The sequence below is a fragment of the Maylandia zebra genome, linkage group LG5, assembly GCF_041146795.1.
Source record: "Maylandia zebra isolate NMK-2024a linkage group LG5, Mzebra_GT3a, whole genome shotgun sequence".
Taxonomy (NCBI): Eukaryota; Metazoa; Chordata; class Actinopteri; order Cichliformes; family Cichlidae; genus Maylandia; species Maylandia zebra.
The window spans coordinates 20,227,772-20,244,382 of record NC_135171.1 but is presented as its reverse complement, the minus strand read 5'-3'; the positions used below and the strand labels follow the sequence as shown (position 1 = coordinate 20,244,382).

The following is a 16,611-nucleotide window of genomic DNA, read 5'->3' as shown; positions in this document are numbered from 1 at the left end:
CTACTACTTCCTGCCGTAGGACAGAAGAGCTGTTGCCAAAAACAGCTTTGTGATCAGAGAAAGTGGGCGCGAGCTGAATTCTGTTCAGGGATGTGATCAAACAGATGCCCAAGAGTAAGGCTAAGGAGGGCAAAGGCAACCTGCCTCTTAAAGGCCCCATGTATAATATATCATTACGAGTTAATCTTTCAAATAATTAATATTAGTATGAGTTCTATCATTTAAAAAAATGTAGATAATGCCTGTTTTATCTTCCCTGCAGACCTGTATAACCGACGTCTTACAAACATACCATAAATCTGGCTGAAAGTTTAAAATGGAAAAATGAAAACTTACAATTAAGAAGGTGAATATTTTGCTTAGAACTGATGGCTATGAAAATAATATTAAGTACTTGTAGTTTAATATCTCCTACTCACACCATACTAATATACTACTGCACATTAGTCACGTCATTCTAAAGGGATGTCTTAAAAATACAGGATTAAAAAAAAACTCCCAGACACAGTTCAGTTGTTTGCTTTGCCTTACACTGAATTACATACGGTATAGTGGCAACACACTCTTATCTACACAATGACTCACACTGTCCCCAATGGAGCGAAGTTTGTAGAAGGGCTGTATGTAGAACCAGGAACCCTCATTTCCAGCAGTGTCCAGCATCACCCTCATGGCATTTTTCTCCAGCAGTGCCGGCAGTCGTTTGTTCACGGTCAGATATTTGTTGCTCTTCAGGTGGAGGAGCTGAGCAGAATTACATTAAACAAATGAAATGAATTAAATTCATGGCAGACAAATCAGAGGCTGAAATCTGGTGTGAGAAGGGAAGTGTGTTTGATGGACATCAGCCTGTGATCAAGACACTCCTAATAGTGTCTGATGTTTATATAATAAAGTTTATATATGATATGAAATGGAGAGATTATTTGTCATTAATTTGTTTGTTTCCAGTATCTTTTGTTAAGGATATTTTTTAAGGTCACTTCAGTTTAGTTTCATTAGTGTGCAGCATGAATTTCAGTTTAGGGGTATTGCAAAACAATACTGTAGTTTGTTTTTTAACCAAACTTCAGCAGTTTTTTAAGTTTAATTGCACTTAGCCATAATACCTACCTTTAGCAAGCTTGCACTTAAATACTTTTAAAAACACTTTTAATACTAACTTAAATCTTATTAACCTACTATTTCCATTTATAAGGCAAATAACCATATTTGGTAACTTCAGTTGGACATCAAAACTGGCCTTACAGGCCTGCCAGCCTGAAGAACCACATGGATTTCTCCCAGGCAATCAGCAAAGATCAGGCTGCGTGACTGATAGCGATATAATTGCATCTGACTAATCAGCAGAGGCCTGGAATTTTTCAAACTTCAGTGTTCTTCTGGAATTCAGGAAATTTTGTTTTTTCCCCACTTTTATATCCTCCTAAACCAATGGTCATAACACTGAAACTAACATTGGCAAGATGATGAAACTCACACCTTATGTGGTTGAATAGTTATGCTAAAGATTGGTGTTGTTTGTATAAGATTTCTAGAAATTAGTGAAAAATGGCAGCACTATATATGATCATATGACCTGTTCCTGTAAAACTAGTGCACGTGATATAATTTAAAGCATGTAGCAGAAAAATATAGAATGACAGAAATAAGAAAATATTGTGTGTTTTTCTTATATTCCTTTTTGGAAAACATCAAAAATATGTATTTGAAACATAAAAAAGGAAAAATCTTGAAAAATGTGCCTTTAATATTCTCCAATAACAAGTGAACTCTTATAGGTGTGAGGCACCCCTTGGAAGACTGTTACATATATTTAACAAACATGAAAAAACAGAGAGAGAAAAATAGTGTGTACACAAAATCACATGTGGAATAAATATAAGTGAGTTGACACATGTCAGCACAATGTAACATATACCCAGTATATTAAAATAGGAATCCTAAGAAATTCTATGAAATGTCTGCTTGTCTTTATAATTTCTATTTAATCAGTTTATTTCTGCCAGTGATGACTAATGTCAGTTGAATGCAAACTAGGTGTTAGTTACATCAAAGTTTGTGTGACCAGCTTGTAAACAGCTATTTCCCAGAGACACACCTGAATGACATTTCCATACTGAATCACTGTTCCAAGAAGCTTTTTGTTTTCAGAGTCGTTCTGCTTCTTCTCCAAGTCAGCCGCACTCTGAGATACAAAAGAGAGATGAGAGAGAGAAAAAACAAAACAAAACCGTATCTAACAGCTATTGCAACATAAATCACTGCCAACACTCTTACACAGTAATTCCAAAAGACGCAATCACGTTGGTTAGCCATTAACAAGGCACCACATTATTAACAAAGTTCTTAGTCAAAAATATACGCAGCAGAGACTTTTAGTTAAAGCTCAGGCTCACATTTCCATGGAAACGCAGGCACGATCGCAATCTTCCAGTTTATGACTGTGTAGTCAGATTGCAGATTGCTTTAAATGGTAATGTATTGCAGCAGAAAAAGGGAAAGGAAAATGTAGAGGGTGGAAAGATAGGACAGTAGTAGGGAAATGTCAGAAAAGTCTATAAAAGGACTTCTACTTTATAAAATACCTGCAAAACCTTTAAAAACCCACCTGAAACTGTGACACAGAGTGCACACAATCGATAGAGTGATACACTCACTATGCTGTTTTTTAATTCAGCGTCTACAAAGTCTAGACTTCATCAAGACCATTTAAACCCAAAAAGTTAAAATAACAAAAAAAAAAAAATCTGACTCTTTCTTTAATGTTTATCTTGGGAGCTTTTGGGAACATGGGTGTTAACTGCAGTGGTCTGTAGTACCTGCTGGGAGGTTCACTTCACTTACATGCAACTTGTTAAGCAGCACTGACTCTGTGTTCCCTCCAGGTTTCGCCGCTTTCCAGAACTGCTTCTGGGCTGAGTAGCGGTTCATGGGACACAGTCTAAACAGACAGTCTGCACAGAGATAGAAATCACTGGCTTTAGCTGAAAAACTGGATCCAAAAACATGTAAACATGCACACACACTCAAAAAGAGATATATGTGTGTATCATTTAATCACATTAAATATCATTTAATCACATGATTTCTAATGACATCATGCTGGTGCACAGTCTAGAAACAATTCAATTATGTAAATTAAATAAATATATATTTATTTTTAAAATCTGTTTTTAATAACTAACATTAAAACTAAAATAAAACCCAGGAAAGAAAAATAAATTGGTCACCCAGGGCTAAATCGACATTTTTACTAAATATGCATATGTTCATATAACTTTGAAAAAAGGCAAAAAACGATCAGTCCAGATGGTTATAAAGAGAGAAAATGGTCACAATTTGCTCCGTCTGTTTCTGTCCACATTTGTCTTCTCCAGTCACTCCTTCTCTTCTCCTCCATTTAATACAGATGGAAAATATACCTCTGAGTCCAATGCAAATAATTTGTGTAACAATTTTGAAAAAAGAAGAAACAGAAGAACAGAAAAAGTAAAAAGATTACACATGATTCTATTTTCCCTTTATGGCTAATGACTGTTCGTACATCTCCAAGTCTTTTCATTTCACAAACTGGTGGATCCTTACCCAGCCATGAAAGCTGGGTTCACTGATGTTAGTGGATATGTGACCTGCTGTAGTCAGAATCCGTCCACATCAGACGCTACATAATGTTCAGTTCTCAAACCAGTTGAAATCGGAGCAAATTCTCAAAAATGGTTTTGGTTGTATACCACACTTATTACAGCTGACAATGGTAAATTAGTTAAAAATCAAACAATGTGTACAAAATATATTCATCTACTGGGAGTAAAGCCTGGGAAGGTTGATGCTGTGTGGAAGATGGGTAACAGCCACAGCTCACACACAAACCAACAGCGTGAACAGCAAAAACACCACAGTAAAAATTATTAAAGACACTCACCTAAATAAATTAGACTTTTTTGCCATTTTAAGTTATGTGCTCAAATATTAAATAACCACAACATTTAAGCACACATTATTCTTTCAGTTCTCCAGAAAAAAAAATTCACGCATGTGTGTTCCTGCACTTCAAAAGCATTAATAATTTGCCTGCATGAAGATCAAAGGTCTTTGTCTGCTTCACGGAGCAGTCATCACAGACAACACAGCATGTGTTTGTTATGTGTGCTTACCAGATGTATGATCATAGTAATGTATGGTTATAAGCTGTGGTTGGACTACCACACACACACACACACCTATGTGTCTGCAATGTGATCCAGCAACACAACAAGTTGTAACTGTAGCAACGATGATTTGCAGCTGTCATCAGGAGTCTCTGATTTTGCTGCTCATTTGCATAGATACTGCAAAAACCGGTCTGCAGGGAAACTAGTGTTTTTTTTCATTTGCATGTGGATGCAGTTTTAACAGAGTTCCTCTTCTATCCTGGGAGACTTCCTCTTTTGTAACAAGCTCTACAGCAACTTCAGTTGAATCCCTCAGAGACTTCCACAGGATGAGTACTGATAAAGCATTTCGCTGCAGAGTTATAGCCGCTTTCCCTGCTGAGTTCAACTACAATTCGACAGTGACTCCTCCCTGCGAGTCCTGGCTTTCCTCTGACTTCACCTCTCATCAAACCACAGCTTTCTTTTCTAAGAGGATGAAAAGAGGAGAAAAAAGGAGCAATGTGTCCATCCTTTCTCCATTCTCTCTCTTCTTCAGCTCTAGTTGCAGTAACATGACCAAATAAGGCCGGCCAAGAAGGGGAGTGGGATGACTGAAAGAGAGAAAGGAGGGTGGAGACTCCCCAGCCCTATATTCTGTCATCTCTCCTTCTCCTTTCTGAATTCCTCCAACCATTTCACACAGAACTTGTTCCCTCGGAGTCAACGTCTCCGTCTGTGTCTCCTAAATTGTCCTCGGGCCTCCCTTAGCCCCTCCCCATTAAATATGGTTTACTTCTTGGCCCAAAACATGGTTAGAAAAACAAAGCAAAAAGGAAGTGAAAGAGAAATGAGAAAGGCCAGAAGAGAATGAAAGAATGTAAGATAGAGCACAGAAAGGTCAACTAAGTGGAGAAATTGAGCTTTTAGATATAATCAGTGTGCGTTTATGTGTTCCACATAAATCAAAACATACAATAATGGATGTGGCTTTAACTTGTAAACATAAATGAAACAATGAATACATATTTCACACAGCCTGTTTCACGCGCAGCACTCCATGGAAAATATTTGGTGCATGTGACAGATAGATGATCAGCTAATAGACATTTACCTTGCATCACAGCCAGCTGTGAGGGGAAACGTGCTATTTAAGTGAGACAGAGGTGAGAATTTCTTCCAGGGTCACAGATTTCTTTCTTTAGCATGCAAGTACACAATTGAGCTCAGAAATAAATCTGTCTTTGATACTGGCCACCTCGTATGTACTTATAAATGCTGACCTACAATTGTTTAGCTATAAGGCGGGTACATGATAAAACAACTGAAAAGGCTAAAAGCCTATCTTAAGTCATATGACAGAAATCTTAAGCCAATGCAGAAGCAGCACTGGATTTTTAATATATACACATCTCTTTTCATTGTTTTGTAGGACGTCCGTAACTAATATTAGTAATAACTTTGTATCGCACTTTTCAAAACAGAGTTTCAAAGTGTTTCACAATTTGATTAAAGTAACACATAAGTATACATATCCCAACATCATTCCTGCATACGCACTTCCACATACACAAATAGATGTAAACCAAGGATGGGGAAAGGATTAAGAGAAAGCTAGCCAATAAAAGTGAGTTTGTCAGAAGTCGTTTAAAAAAGCCGACCTGATAGGCTGAGGAAATTCGGTGGCTAGTGCCCTGTGCTTGCTCACGCACAGCCACAGTGACATAGAGTAAGTTATGCATGAATGGGCTGGACATTGATCTACTGCCAGTCAGTGTGCTGAAAAGGGTAAATCCACAAATCACCATAACATGTGCAAAGTATGAAAGCAGCTTTAAGGCTGGGTTCGTATTCACGCATATATTCATAGTTATTCAAAGTCCTCTTCCTCCATCTCTCCCACACACAGTGCTGAGTGATTCTTGACTCACAGCTGAAGATGGTGTTAGATTGTGACAGTGCCTTAGAGTATAAACAGAGAACAAGTGAGCTGCGAGTGTCACACACATGCATATGTGACTTAACTTAGCAAATAGCATAAACGTTGCAAATTCGGGCATCTTTTTAAAGTAACGCCACCATCTAATGTGACAACAGTCTGAAAGTCAAAGTGAGGCAACAAACTGACTATAAGAAGACATTCACTGACAGTAAATGGGAGACGTCATGGAAAACATTTTATTTCATACATCAGGCATATTGTATCAGCTGGTTGACTCAACAGAAGTATGTGACTGAAATGATTGTTGTATCTGTGCTGGTTTGATTTCACTGTCAGACTGGTTTTAAAGACAAGGTTATGAGAAAGTCTTTTAGATGCTGACAAACTTCCGCAGATTAAAGAGGATCAAAAGGACGACGCTTGAAGCCGTGCAGCCAGCAACTGAAGAAACTCTAAGGGGCTGTAAAGCACACAGAGATGATTGAAAGTTTTATTACAGCACAGAACTGCCACCATACTTGGACGGCAGGATGAAGGTACGACAGCTTCTCATTCAACTGAATGACAACATAAAGTTGCGCACTTCACTGTAGCTGAAAAAAATAATAAATTGGAAATTCAGCCTTTCACTTTATCTCCTCTTAACCGTCTGCTACCCTGTCCAAAACACAGTACTGGATTTTTTAAAAACTACGCTGAACAATTTACAAAGAAGTAGTAACATAAATAGCATCTCCTGCAGTAAATATACAACATAGTCTAGCTCAGGAACTGGGGAAACATAATGCATTACACGTTTTCTATTCTCTGCTAAATCTGAAACATCACCAACAATCTGGCTTGTATAAAGTGCTATTCACTGCATCCCTCTTATCCTGTTGGAGGTATTATAGAGGAAGCACTTGTAGTGCATCTGAGACAGTAAATGGATCTACTGACAACAGCTTCCCTTCACCGTTTCCTGCAAGACCTCTCATCTCAATAGGCAGGAGAGGAATTTGTGCAGTTGTTAGCAGGGGAAGGGGGACTAAAGACAGGCCCGTTTCTGGTGTTTATCGCAGATGAGCCACCCAGCGTTTTTCTGCAGTCCGTCTGTAACAGCATCAGTGGCTCGGCCTGACAACAGACAAGTGGTGGTAAGGAGCTGGCACTTCAAGTATAATTGAGTCTATTTAAATGTTTCAAGTTATTTCAGGTAAACCAAGGCATGAGTTGTGATAGGCAGGAGTTGGCAACATCTGAAGCCAGCACAAGAAGACGCTGCCCAGTGTAATGGCCTTCACATGCTACTAGTTAAGCAGTGAAAATGTCAGAGTACAACAAGCAAGCAAAAAAAAAAAAAAAAAAATCATTTGTTGTTCAGAGACCTGTTTTGTTAATGGAGTCCTTTCTAGTGTTTGTTTCAGGTTTCTCACACCAGAGCTTTATAATTAACACTATTCTAGAAATAGACCAGCAATTATATAGCACTTTTCTAGTCTCACTTCTCAAAGCACTTTAGACTACAACCCAGAATAGGTGTGGTTAAAAAAAATAAAATAAAAGCAATGCTGTCACACATCAAACTGACAAGCATCATTTTACCATGTTCATAAAACAGGCAAATAAACCAAATCTATTAAAAATTCAGAAAAAAAAAAAAAGAAATAAAAGATAGTTTGACTGAGAAATTATATTTATCAAGTATTTAATGAATATCTTTCATACAAACTATGACCATTCTGTTATTGTTATACAGTGTTTTACACATTCTCTTTACAACAAAGATAAATGCAAATCCACACTATGGGGCTTATTATAGACTTTTTTAGAGTGGTACACAAAGGTCTATTCAAAGCTACAAAGAGAAGAGTGTTATGAATACCCACAGCTCAAAACAAAATTTTAGGTCAGAGTCTCACTCACCAGAGACTGTACACATGTCTCAGATTTCAGCTGTTTATTACATGAAGTGCCAAGAGGTCTGATTGGTTAATACAAGTTGAGTCAAGAGGCAGCTTTGGCTCTTAGGAGAAATAAAGGCCAGTGTGATGATGACAGTCCCAGAGTGACAAAGCTAAAGTGTGCCATGTTTACATGTAGAGAGTCCCTGTCTCTTAAATTTCTTTTGTCAAGTGCCCATATACAGTAAATAAAATGTATTGTATGTTTAGTACATTATTTGTCATGTCAATGCACTATCATTACATGGGGGTTTTGGGTGGAAACCAAAGTATTTTATTAATTAAAGTGCTGAATAAAAAGGTCTAAAAAAATTAATTAATTAATTAAAAAAATGGGTTGGAACGTCAAGATTTATACTCTTGGCTCCAAATCTACAAAATGCTAACTACCATCCATATAACCACATTGCTGACAACATTTAAATGCAATGGCAGGTGCATAAAATATAAAAGAAACAGCTGTTAAACTGATCCAAATGACTCCTAATATGTCAACAGAGTAAGTAGCTAAATAAAGGCTGCCTAAGTCAGCTAGAAAGACAAGGTTTCTACAGACACTCGTTGATTGAAAGTATCTGCCAGTAGGTCAAGTTTTCACCATCAATGATTTAGATAAGGGCCTTTACATACTTTGTCAGTCTTAAATATGTATTTTCAGTCATAGAAAAAGTGACAGTTCTGAAGGTTTTGCAACAGCTAAAAGTGAAAGTTGCAACAGATTTTAAAGAGGAGGGCATTTTTGAATAACGCAGCTTTCCTCCACATGTAGTAACTTTGATGAAAGCAACTGATCTGACTGGTTGTGCAAGAGAGCCTTAAATCACAGTGACTAGAACGAAACACTTAGATGTGTGTGGATGTCGCTCAGTGTGTGTGTGTGTGTGTGTGTGTAGCATGTGTGTAAAGGTATCTGAAATACTGTAAAGGTGAAATGCAAAGAAAAGGCTGATGTCTAAGCCTATGGACAAAGGCTTCACGAGTGGGAGTATAAATTGTGTGGAGAGTGCTCATGTTTACATTAGGAGGAAATGTTAAGCATACCTCAGCAGTGACCGTATCACAGAGTGGACATGGCTCGTCTGGCCTTATTGCTCTTATGGTGTCCACTTAGTGGGATTATCACTACACAACTGGGTCTCTTTCCAGCTGTGCAACTCCTCATAGTTTTGGGGGTGGGGTGGGGGGCAAACAATGAAGACATGTATTGTGAACACATACATGAGTTTGGCAGCTGTCAGATTTTTACGTTTTACGATTGGTTTTCCCCCCCCATGGTTGAAAAGTAAATTTTCACCACATAGCTCGTGCTTCATGCATATGTCACAGCTAAAAGTTAAATGTGTCAATAATAAAATGAACGTCTTCCATGTACTTGTAGTTTCCTTTTAATCCTGGTTCACTGTCACATTGACTTAAAGGGACACTTTCATACAACAGAGCCATTGTTAACGGTGTTTAAAAACACCGCCGCCTTTTCTTCTTTTGACATCTTAAAGTCTCTGCTGTGAAACGCTCCATTTCTTTTCTCTTTACAGTATATGCTATACCATTAATGGGACATATATTACACACGTTATAGCAGATAAGTAAGTACACTACCTCTTTCCTATTTGGCTCCTTACAGAAACAGACTAGTTAAAGATGTCTCTGCGAAACCATTCACAACATTCTGAAGCCAAAAGACCCAGGGTCATTTCAAAGAGGTACTACAGGAACTACACTTTAATGAAGCTATAAAATTTCAAACAGATTATTATGGTCAAACTTGAAATGCGCAGGCCTGAGACACCCTGATGTTTACTCCATTTTACATCGTCCAGGCTTCTTTTCATTGCATCCTACCTGCCTGTATAAGGACATGTCTGCTTATTTGCATACCTTCGCTTAGGATCCAAGAAATGTCATAGGGTTGCTATTTTAAATTTTACAGGCTCCAAGTCCATTATATCATTGCTGTTAACACAGAGTTACTTTGTCACATTTTAAACTCTACCAGAACCAAAAGGATTATAATATTTGTACAGGTTAAGTAGTACTCTACATTTTGAGTAAACTAACCTTTAAGGAATTTGCTATGTATGGTTTTACTGGAACCTTCTCCAGGTGGCTTTGTCCACATCCATTAATAACACCTTTTTCCCCTCTAGCAGACACCCAGAATCCTCTCTCACTGGCATTAAGGCCTCTTCTGATCAAGCTGACACAGTGAATGAGTTACTAACTCCAGTTAGACACAAAAGGTCTATATATTGCCAAAAGTATTCACTAACTCATTCAATCATTGACTTATGTGTTTCAATCACTTCCATGGCCACAGGTTTATAAAATCAAGCACCTATGCATGCAGACTGCTTTTTCAAACAAACGTGAAAGAGTGGGTCAGGCTCAGTAATTTCCAGAGTAGTACCATGATAAGATGCCACCTGTGCAATAAGTCCAGTCATTATAATTTCTCGCTACTTAATATTCCACACTCAGCTGTTAGTAGTATAAACAGCCAGTGCTTGGGATCATTGCAGTCCTAAATAAAATAAAGCTTCTGCAGAGTCTTTCTACGTGGTGCTTGTATGGTGGAACAAAATCTGACCTCTCCTTTCTGTATTCATAATTCCATCAGTTTTGACAAGATCCAAACCACGACAGAGCCTCCATGATGTTTTACACACGACCGTAGATGATCAATGTCGTATGTCTCTCCTGACCTCCTACACATCATTAGGCCTGCCACTTCTTCTTTTGTCCAGTTTCATAAATGTTTTTAAGGACATGCTGTACAACAAGGCAAGACATCACCTTGTTGGAACAGATATACAATTTTATGTGTGTCATACTGACAAAAAGTGAACAAATAATGTATTTTTGCGAAAGGCTGCTAAAAAAAAAAAATAAAAAATGCCTGAAGACACAATTTCAAATTGGTTATTTGCTAAATTGTCTGTTATGTGTAGACACAGCAATACTTCATCCCTTGTGCTCGGTGTCTTTTTATCCTTGGTTAGTGTTAAGTGGTGTAAAAAAACCGAAAGCGAAAAGGTTGAGAAGGTCACTTATATAATGAAAGACATTTAAACAAACAAGAACTCCTATCAGTAATACATACATAAACACTCACACACATCATATATAAACAGTTCATATACAAAAATAAATAATAAGTTAAACCATGTAAAACACAAACTAAAACGTGAAAAAGTAACAATCTTGGAAGTTGAAGGCCAATATTGATTAACACTGTGCAGAAGAAAACTATGCTCAGTATCTGCCAGATTACTGAATGGAGCTGAAGTGAAATAAACTGCCAATTTCCAAAGAAAAACATTGAAAGACGTTCGGAAAGCCTGGAGAACTATTGCTCAAGAATTTTAAGAAATTGCAAGCCTGGCTTCTTGGAAACAAAACATAATGAAAGGAGGGCTGACTCAAGAATTTTGCACAGTAAATGGTAAATGGTAAATGGCCTGTATTTATATAGCGCTTTACTAGTCCCTAAGGATCCCAAAGCGCTTTACATATCCAGTCATCCACCCATTCACGCACACATTCACACACTGGTGATGGCAAGCTACATTGTAGCCACAGCCACCCTGGGGCGCACTGACAGAGGCAGTCATTAATGCAGTCATTAATGACTGACAGAGTACAGTCATTAAGACTAAAAGCAACAGAATAGTTGAAATCACGCCCAGGAAGAAAACATGTCAAACGTTGCCACTTTGTAAGTTAATAGACTTATCGTATCACTGCTCCATTGCTAAAGAACAGGTAGATCTGACTATAATTACACGGCTATTCAGTTTAATGAATGTGTTATTTAGATGTTTTATGATCCCCAAGACAGTGTTTAGCCCTATTCTCACACCTGCAAATGCATCTGTATTATATACTAATGGGAAAGTAAAGAACTAAAAGACAAATAAAATAATTCAAATGGATAAGTACTCATATGTCTTATATGCTCAAAACGTACAATTCTGAAAGGCTGTAATTACTCTCTTTTGTAGGCTTTTATAGAAATGGCCGATACAATTACTTTGAATTGCCAATGAAAACAAAGAACCAAGGAAGACTACATTTCTCTCTTTCAAAAAACTTAAATTAAAATGAAAATCTGAATATGCGGTTGTAGCTATATTACATTTTCTTTAAGTGTCATCCAGCAGCAGCAAGCTAAAGTGCACGTTTCTTATAAATGTGTACCAGTGCCTGTGACTGCTCAGGCCTTCAATCATATTCTGTGTACAATGTTTAGCCAGCTCTCCCCAAGGGACATAAACCTCTAGCCTGAGAACTGCAGGTCACGAGTTCTACTTCCTGTATGAGAACTAATAATAGCAAATTCACCCAAAGACACAGCTGAAGGATTTTTATTTAGAAAACAGATTCTCAAGTGGGTGTTTTTTTTTTTTTTTCCAACAAATCAGCAGAAGAGATGACTCTCCATCTGCCTCTACCTCCACAGACCTGTGCGAGCTAGGGCACACAGCTAATAAATACACACACACACACACACACACACACACACACACACACACACACACACACACACACACACACACACACACACACACACACACACACACACACACGCCTGTTTGAAGTCCAGGAGGCTGAGATATTGTGGCTGTCACCAAAGAAACACAGCATAACACATTCAGCAGCAGGTCTTACACGCTTCGCAGTATAAACAGATAGGAGTTAGTGCTATGAGGAGGAGTGTCACGAGGAAGAGGGGAGATTAATTTGCTCCTCTTACCTCTGAACTTCTTCGGCGGGTTGTTGAGGTCCCCAGCATCAGGCTGGATGACGCAGCGGTCATCCACCAGGCTGTAAATACGGACACATGACACATGTAAGCGCTATACATATAATAAGATCATATCCCAAGTTACCATGACAAAGCTGGCAAAGCCCCGAGCATAACAACCACAGCAGCAATGAGGAATAGTTAAGTTCACCTTTAAAGTTGTTTTTTTAAACAAGACTCGAATAAGTATGTAATCATTTTCTTATTCTTCTATTACAGTGAGCTGAATGCTTATGAAGTTTGGACCATTTTAACAAAAATTGAATTATCTGCAATTAGGCCATTTTGATGTTTATGATATTTTTAGAGCTCACAATGAATCAATTGGTACAAAAAATATTTAAACACTGCTTAATTTAAAAAGAAAAAGTACCAGTTGCAAGCTAATTTCAAAAACACTGCATCAGTTGAGTGTGTTTGATTAATAATTTTATAGCACAGCAATGATCGGAACATTTAAAAGGCCAGGAGGAACAGAGGGTTGATAATACTGAGACAGTCAAAGTGATCAACACCACATTTTCAGAACTACAACTCAGCATAACTGGTCAACATTTCTGCAGATGTACTAAGATTGCCATTGTTCTTGGATATCAGAGTCACTGTAATTCATCATTCCTGTGGGTTTGTGTTTAAGCTTACTGTGTATGTGCTAAACAGAGACTCAGGCAAAAAAGTATCTCCAACAAAAGCGTGTGCAAAAACTCTACCTTTGTTTCATGAATTATCTGGGATCGTTACATAGTTGCAGCATGTTTTAGCCTCCCCTTCCACAAAATAAGGAAATATTCTGGATTAAATGACCGGTGGCCAGACAGGAATTTCTGGTGACAAATTTAGCTTTCACTGGCTTAGAATAACACTTGTCTGGACACAGGCCAAATCCCACATCCACTTTCAGCCTTCTGAAGTTGCCCAAACAGACCTCACTGTTCCATCAGCCTGCACATCTCGAGGAACAAGACCGACTACAAAGGGCGAACATACCCATGCGTGTTAAGACAAATAACAGCAGAGTGCCAAATTAAAGGAAAAACTCGCACTTTTTCACCTCAAAAGTGAAGGCATTCAACTGCTGCACTATACTGTGGAAGCTCTAATCTCCCTGACCCCTTAGAAGGAATACTAACTGCAAATCAACACAAAGTTGTTGCTGAAAATAACATGAATCACATGCGCTGACCTTTGCAGTTACCAGATCTAAACCTAATTTACTACGAGAATTAGCCTTTGGATCAACATGTTAGTCAGTTTTCAACACCAGTATTGTCAAAACACCAAATGAGGGAGTATCTTTTGGAAACACGGTGTTGCAGCCCTTCAGTGGAGTCTTACTGAATCAACGCTAAGCTCTGCTGAAGTTAATCTGGCATCAAAACTCCTTACTGTACTTGGGGGGGGGGGGGGGGGGGGGGGTCGTCACATGAGCATGCTTCACGCAACTTCGCTTTCACAGAGGTCAGTTATTAACACAAGTTTAATAGTTACACCTCTGCACAAACAGGATGGGTCCTGCTAAATACTCAATGCACACAGCAGCATTTTCCCCCCCAAAAAAAGAAGAAAAAGAAAAATGTAGCCTTTCATTTGCTCATATAGCCCCCTCCCCTCTGCAGCTGTTGACTTGGACTGCTATTTGAGTGAAGAAAAAGAGTTAATGTGTACAGAATTTTCTCAGTATGGTGTCTTACTTTAAGGGCAGTTGATCTGCTGCTGAGTTGGTGTTTATGCGTGGAGAGGATGGCTTCTGGCCAAAACCGTCATGACAATTTTCTAAATACATGTGCTAGCATATGCGTGCGTGTGTGTGTCTATGTGGGAAGCACATGAACTCCAGAAAGGCCACAATGTCTCTATAGTGACTCAGTCTTCGCTGTAGGTCATTCCATTTTTCATGAGCCAGGAGGGGAGGTCCAGGACACTGAGCAGATAGCCCTGATACCATTACTAATGCTAATGCCATGGTTTACCGTCTTGTGATTTCCTGATGGTTCATACCAGCAAAAACATTAATGCAAACTTTCTCTTGTTGCTTTGTTTAGATTCAGAACAAAGGGGAGAGGTTAAAAGCAGCACAACTGAATCTTACTGCGCTTGTGATATTTCTGTCATATCCTAAGGCCAGTATTTCAAGCAGTAATCCCAACAGACAGACCATATCAAAAATATGCATTTTACAAGTAAGGAGAATTGATGGAGGAAAATGATGCTGTGACTGTGTGGGCAAATGAGTGGCTTGCCAACAGTACCACCAGACCATTTATTGTCTTCTAACTCCACCCTTCCAACCCAGGCCTGCCCCAAACTTTAGCATAATCTGCATGTTTTTTGCATTTGTTGCAACAAATTACATTCACTACTTAATCCCATTCCGAGACCAAATGATGACCCTGTCGCTGCGTGTAAGCAAACACGTGCATACACAGGCATCGGACTAAAGGGAAGAAATGTGCTTGTTCTCGACTTTGTCATCAAAATGGTTAACAGTTGCTACTACAAGTGTGATTTCCTCCCTTCCAAAAACTGCTGGCTCAGTATCATGACTGAGCAGCATTTTTTAAGAAAAGTGTGAAGTGGGCCCTCCACACAGGCACAGGTACATACCCTAGGGTGCTGATGAAACCATTGGTTGATCCCTCTGCATACAGGGAACAGATGTCCCCAATGTGTAGGAAACTGGACATTTTGTCCGACATGTTTGGCACACAAGGGAGCACCTGTATAGGAGAAATTGGGAGAAAATATGGATATTATTAGATCATTTAATATAACATGCCTGTCATGGACACATACCATCATGCATTTATTCAGTATCCATATGCAAATTAATAGTTCCAAGTTAGAAGCAGTTTTCAGAGAGCGGGTTCCCTTGCAGGTGGAGACTACACAAACACAACTGTCAGGCTGCAAGGATTTGCATAGAGAGGAAGAGAAAATGTCTATTAGATGTTACTGTAGCCCCGCTGGTGTTGTGCTGCGCCTTACATGTTTAGGAGCTGCAGCTGCCAGCGAGGTTTATGCACCTGCAACAGGTCATGGCCACTGAAAGCTGATAGAGAGCAATGCAGGTCCCCTCCACTCAGGTTATCTGCCTGTGTGTTTTTCTTTTTTCTTTTTTTAAGCACTGCCTCTCACTGAGGTCGATAAAGCCCCATAACAAGTTATTCTGGTAGCTTTCCGACCGCCGTCTGTTGCAAGCCCGACCAAACGATCAACGATCACACAGCAAAAGTTCGGATCTTATTCATCTAAGCACCGAAGCGCCAGCGAAACTTGAGAAAGCACATCCAGCGTTAGCATTGTAATCGCGGCTCACTATCACATTGCTTCACAGCAGCCCGAAATCATTGTCGGTGTAAGATCCACCCGACAATGATACAATCTTGTTGGGCTTCTCTTCAACAAAAATATTATTCACTAAAAAGCGCCACTTTTGAGCTCTGAGGTTTTTTTAACCATTTAAGGAGAACTAAATCCTTTCCCCCCCCTTTCCGCTGCGAGAAGATAGACATATGAAAGGAGGATGATGGCAAACTGCTCAAGTTAAGCTCTCAACTTTACCTCGGCTGTGCTCGGGTATTTAGCTTTCTCTGGGCCAGCTAAGACAACATGACTGCGGTTCTCCTCTCCTCCGGGCCGGGGGATGACATCCAGGCGTCAGCGACTGTAATAATCCAGTTTTTTGACAGCTCGGACACCTTTCCGCGCCTCTCAGTGCTCCCGCAGCTTGTGCTCACTGAGGCAGGCAGGCAGGCTGGTTGAACTGCCTGGCTCACTTCCACTTCTTCT

At 39.1% G+C, this 16,611-nt stretch overlaps 1 protein-coding gene across 8 annotated transcripts in view; it reads right to left on the bottom strand.

The window, feature by feature from the left end:
• LOC101463889 (inositol 1,4,5-trisphosphate-gated calcium channel ITPR1) overlaps nt 1–16,570 on the bottom strand; it is a 74,832-nt gene extending 58,262 nt beyond the window's left edge. For 7 of the 8 annotated variants that reach the window (XM_004544940.5, XM_024802444.2, XM_076883978.1 and 4 more), the window contains exons 1-6: nt 16,384–16,570; nt 15,427–15,539; nt 12,772–12,842; nt 2,848–2,957; nt 2,102–2,188; nt 586–744 (exon numbers count right to left, since the gene is read on the bottom strand). In XM_004544940.5, coding sequence (XP_004544997.1) covers nt 586–744; nt 2,102–2,188; nt 2,848–2,957; nt 12,772–12,842; nt 15,427–15,518 — 519 coding nt within the window. In that variant the 5' untranslated portion in view covers nt 15,519–15,539; nt 16,384–16,570. The remainder of the gene's footprint in view (nt 1–585; nt 745–2,101; nt 2,189–2,847; nt 2,958–12,771; nt 12,843–15,426; nt 15,540–16,383) is intronic. The other variant, XM_012917500.4, reaches the window with a different exon arrangement.
• Between the last annotated feature and the right edge of the window lie 41 nt (nt 16,571–16,611).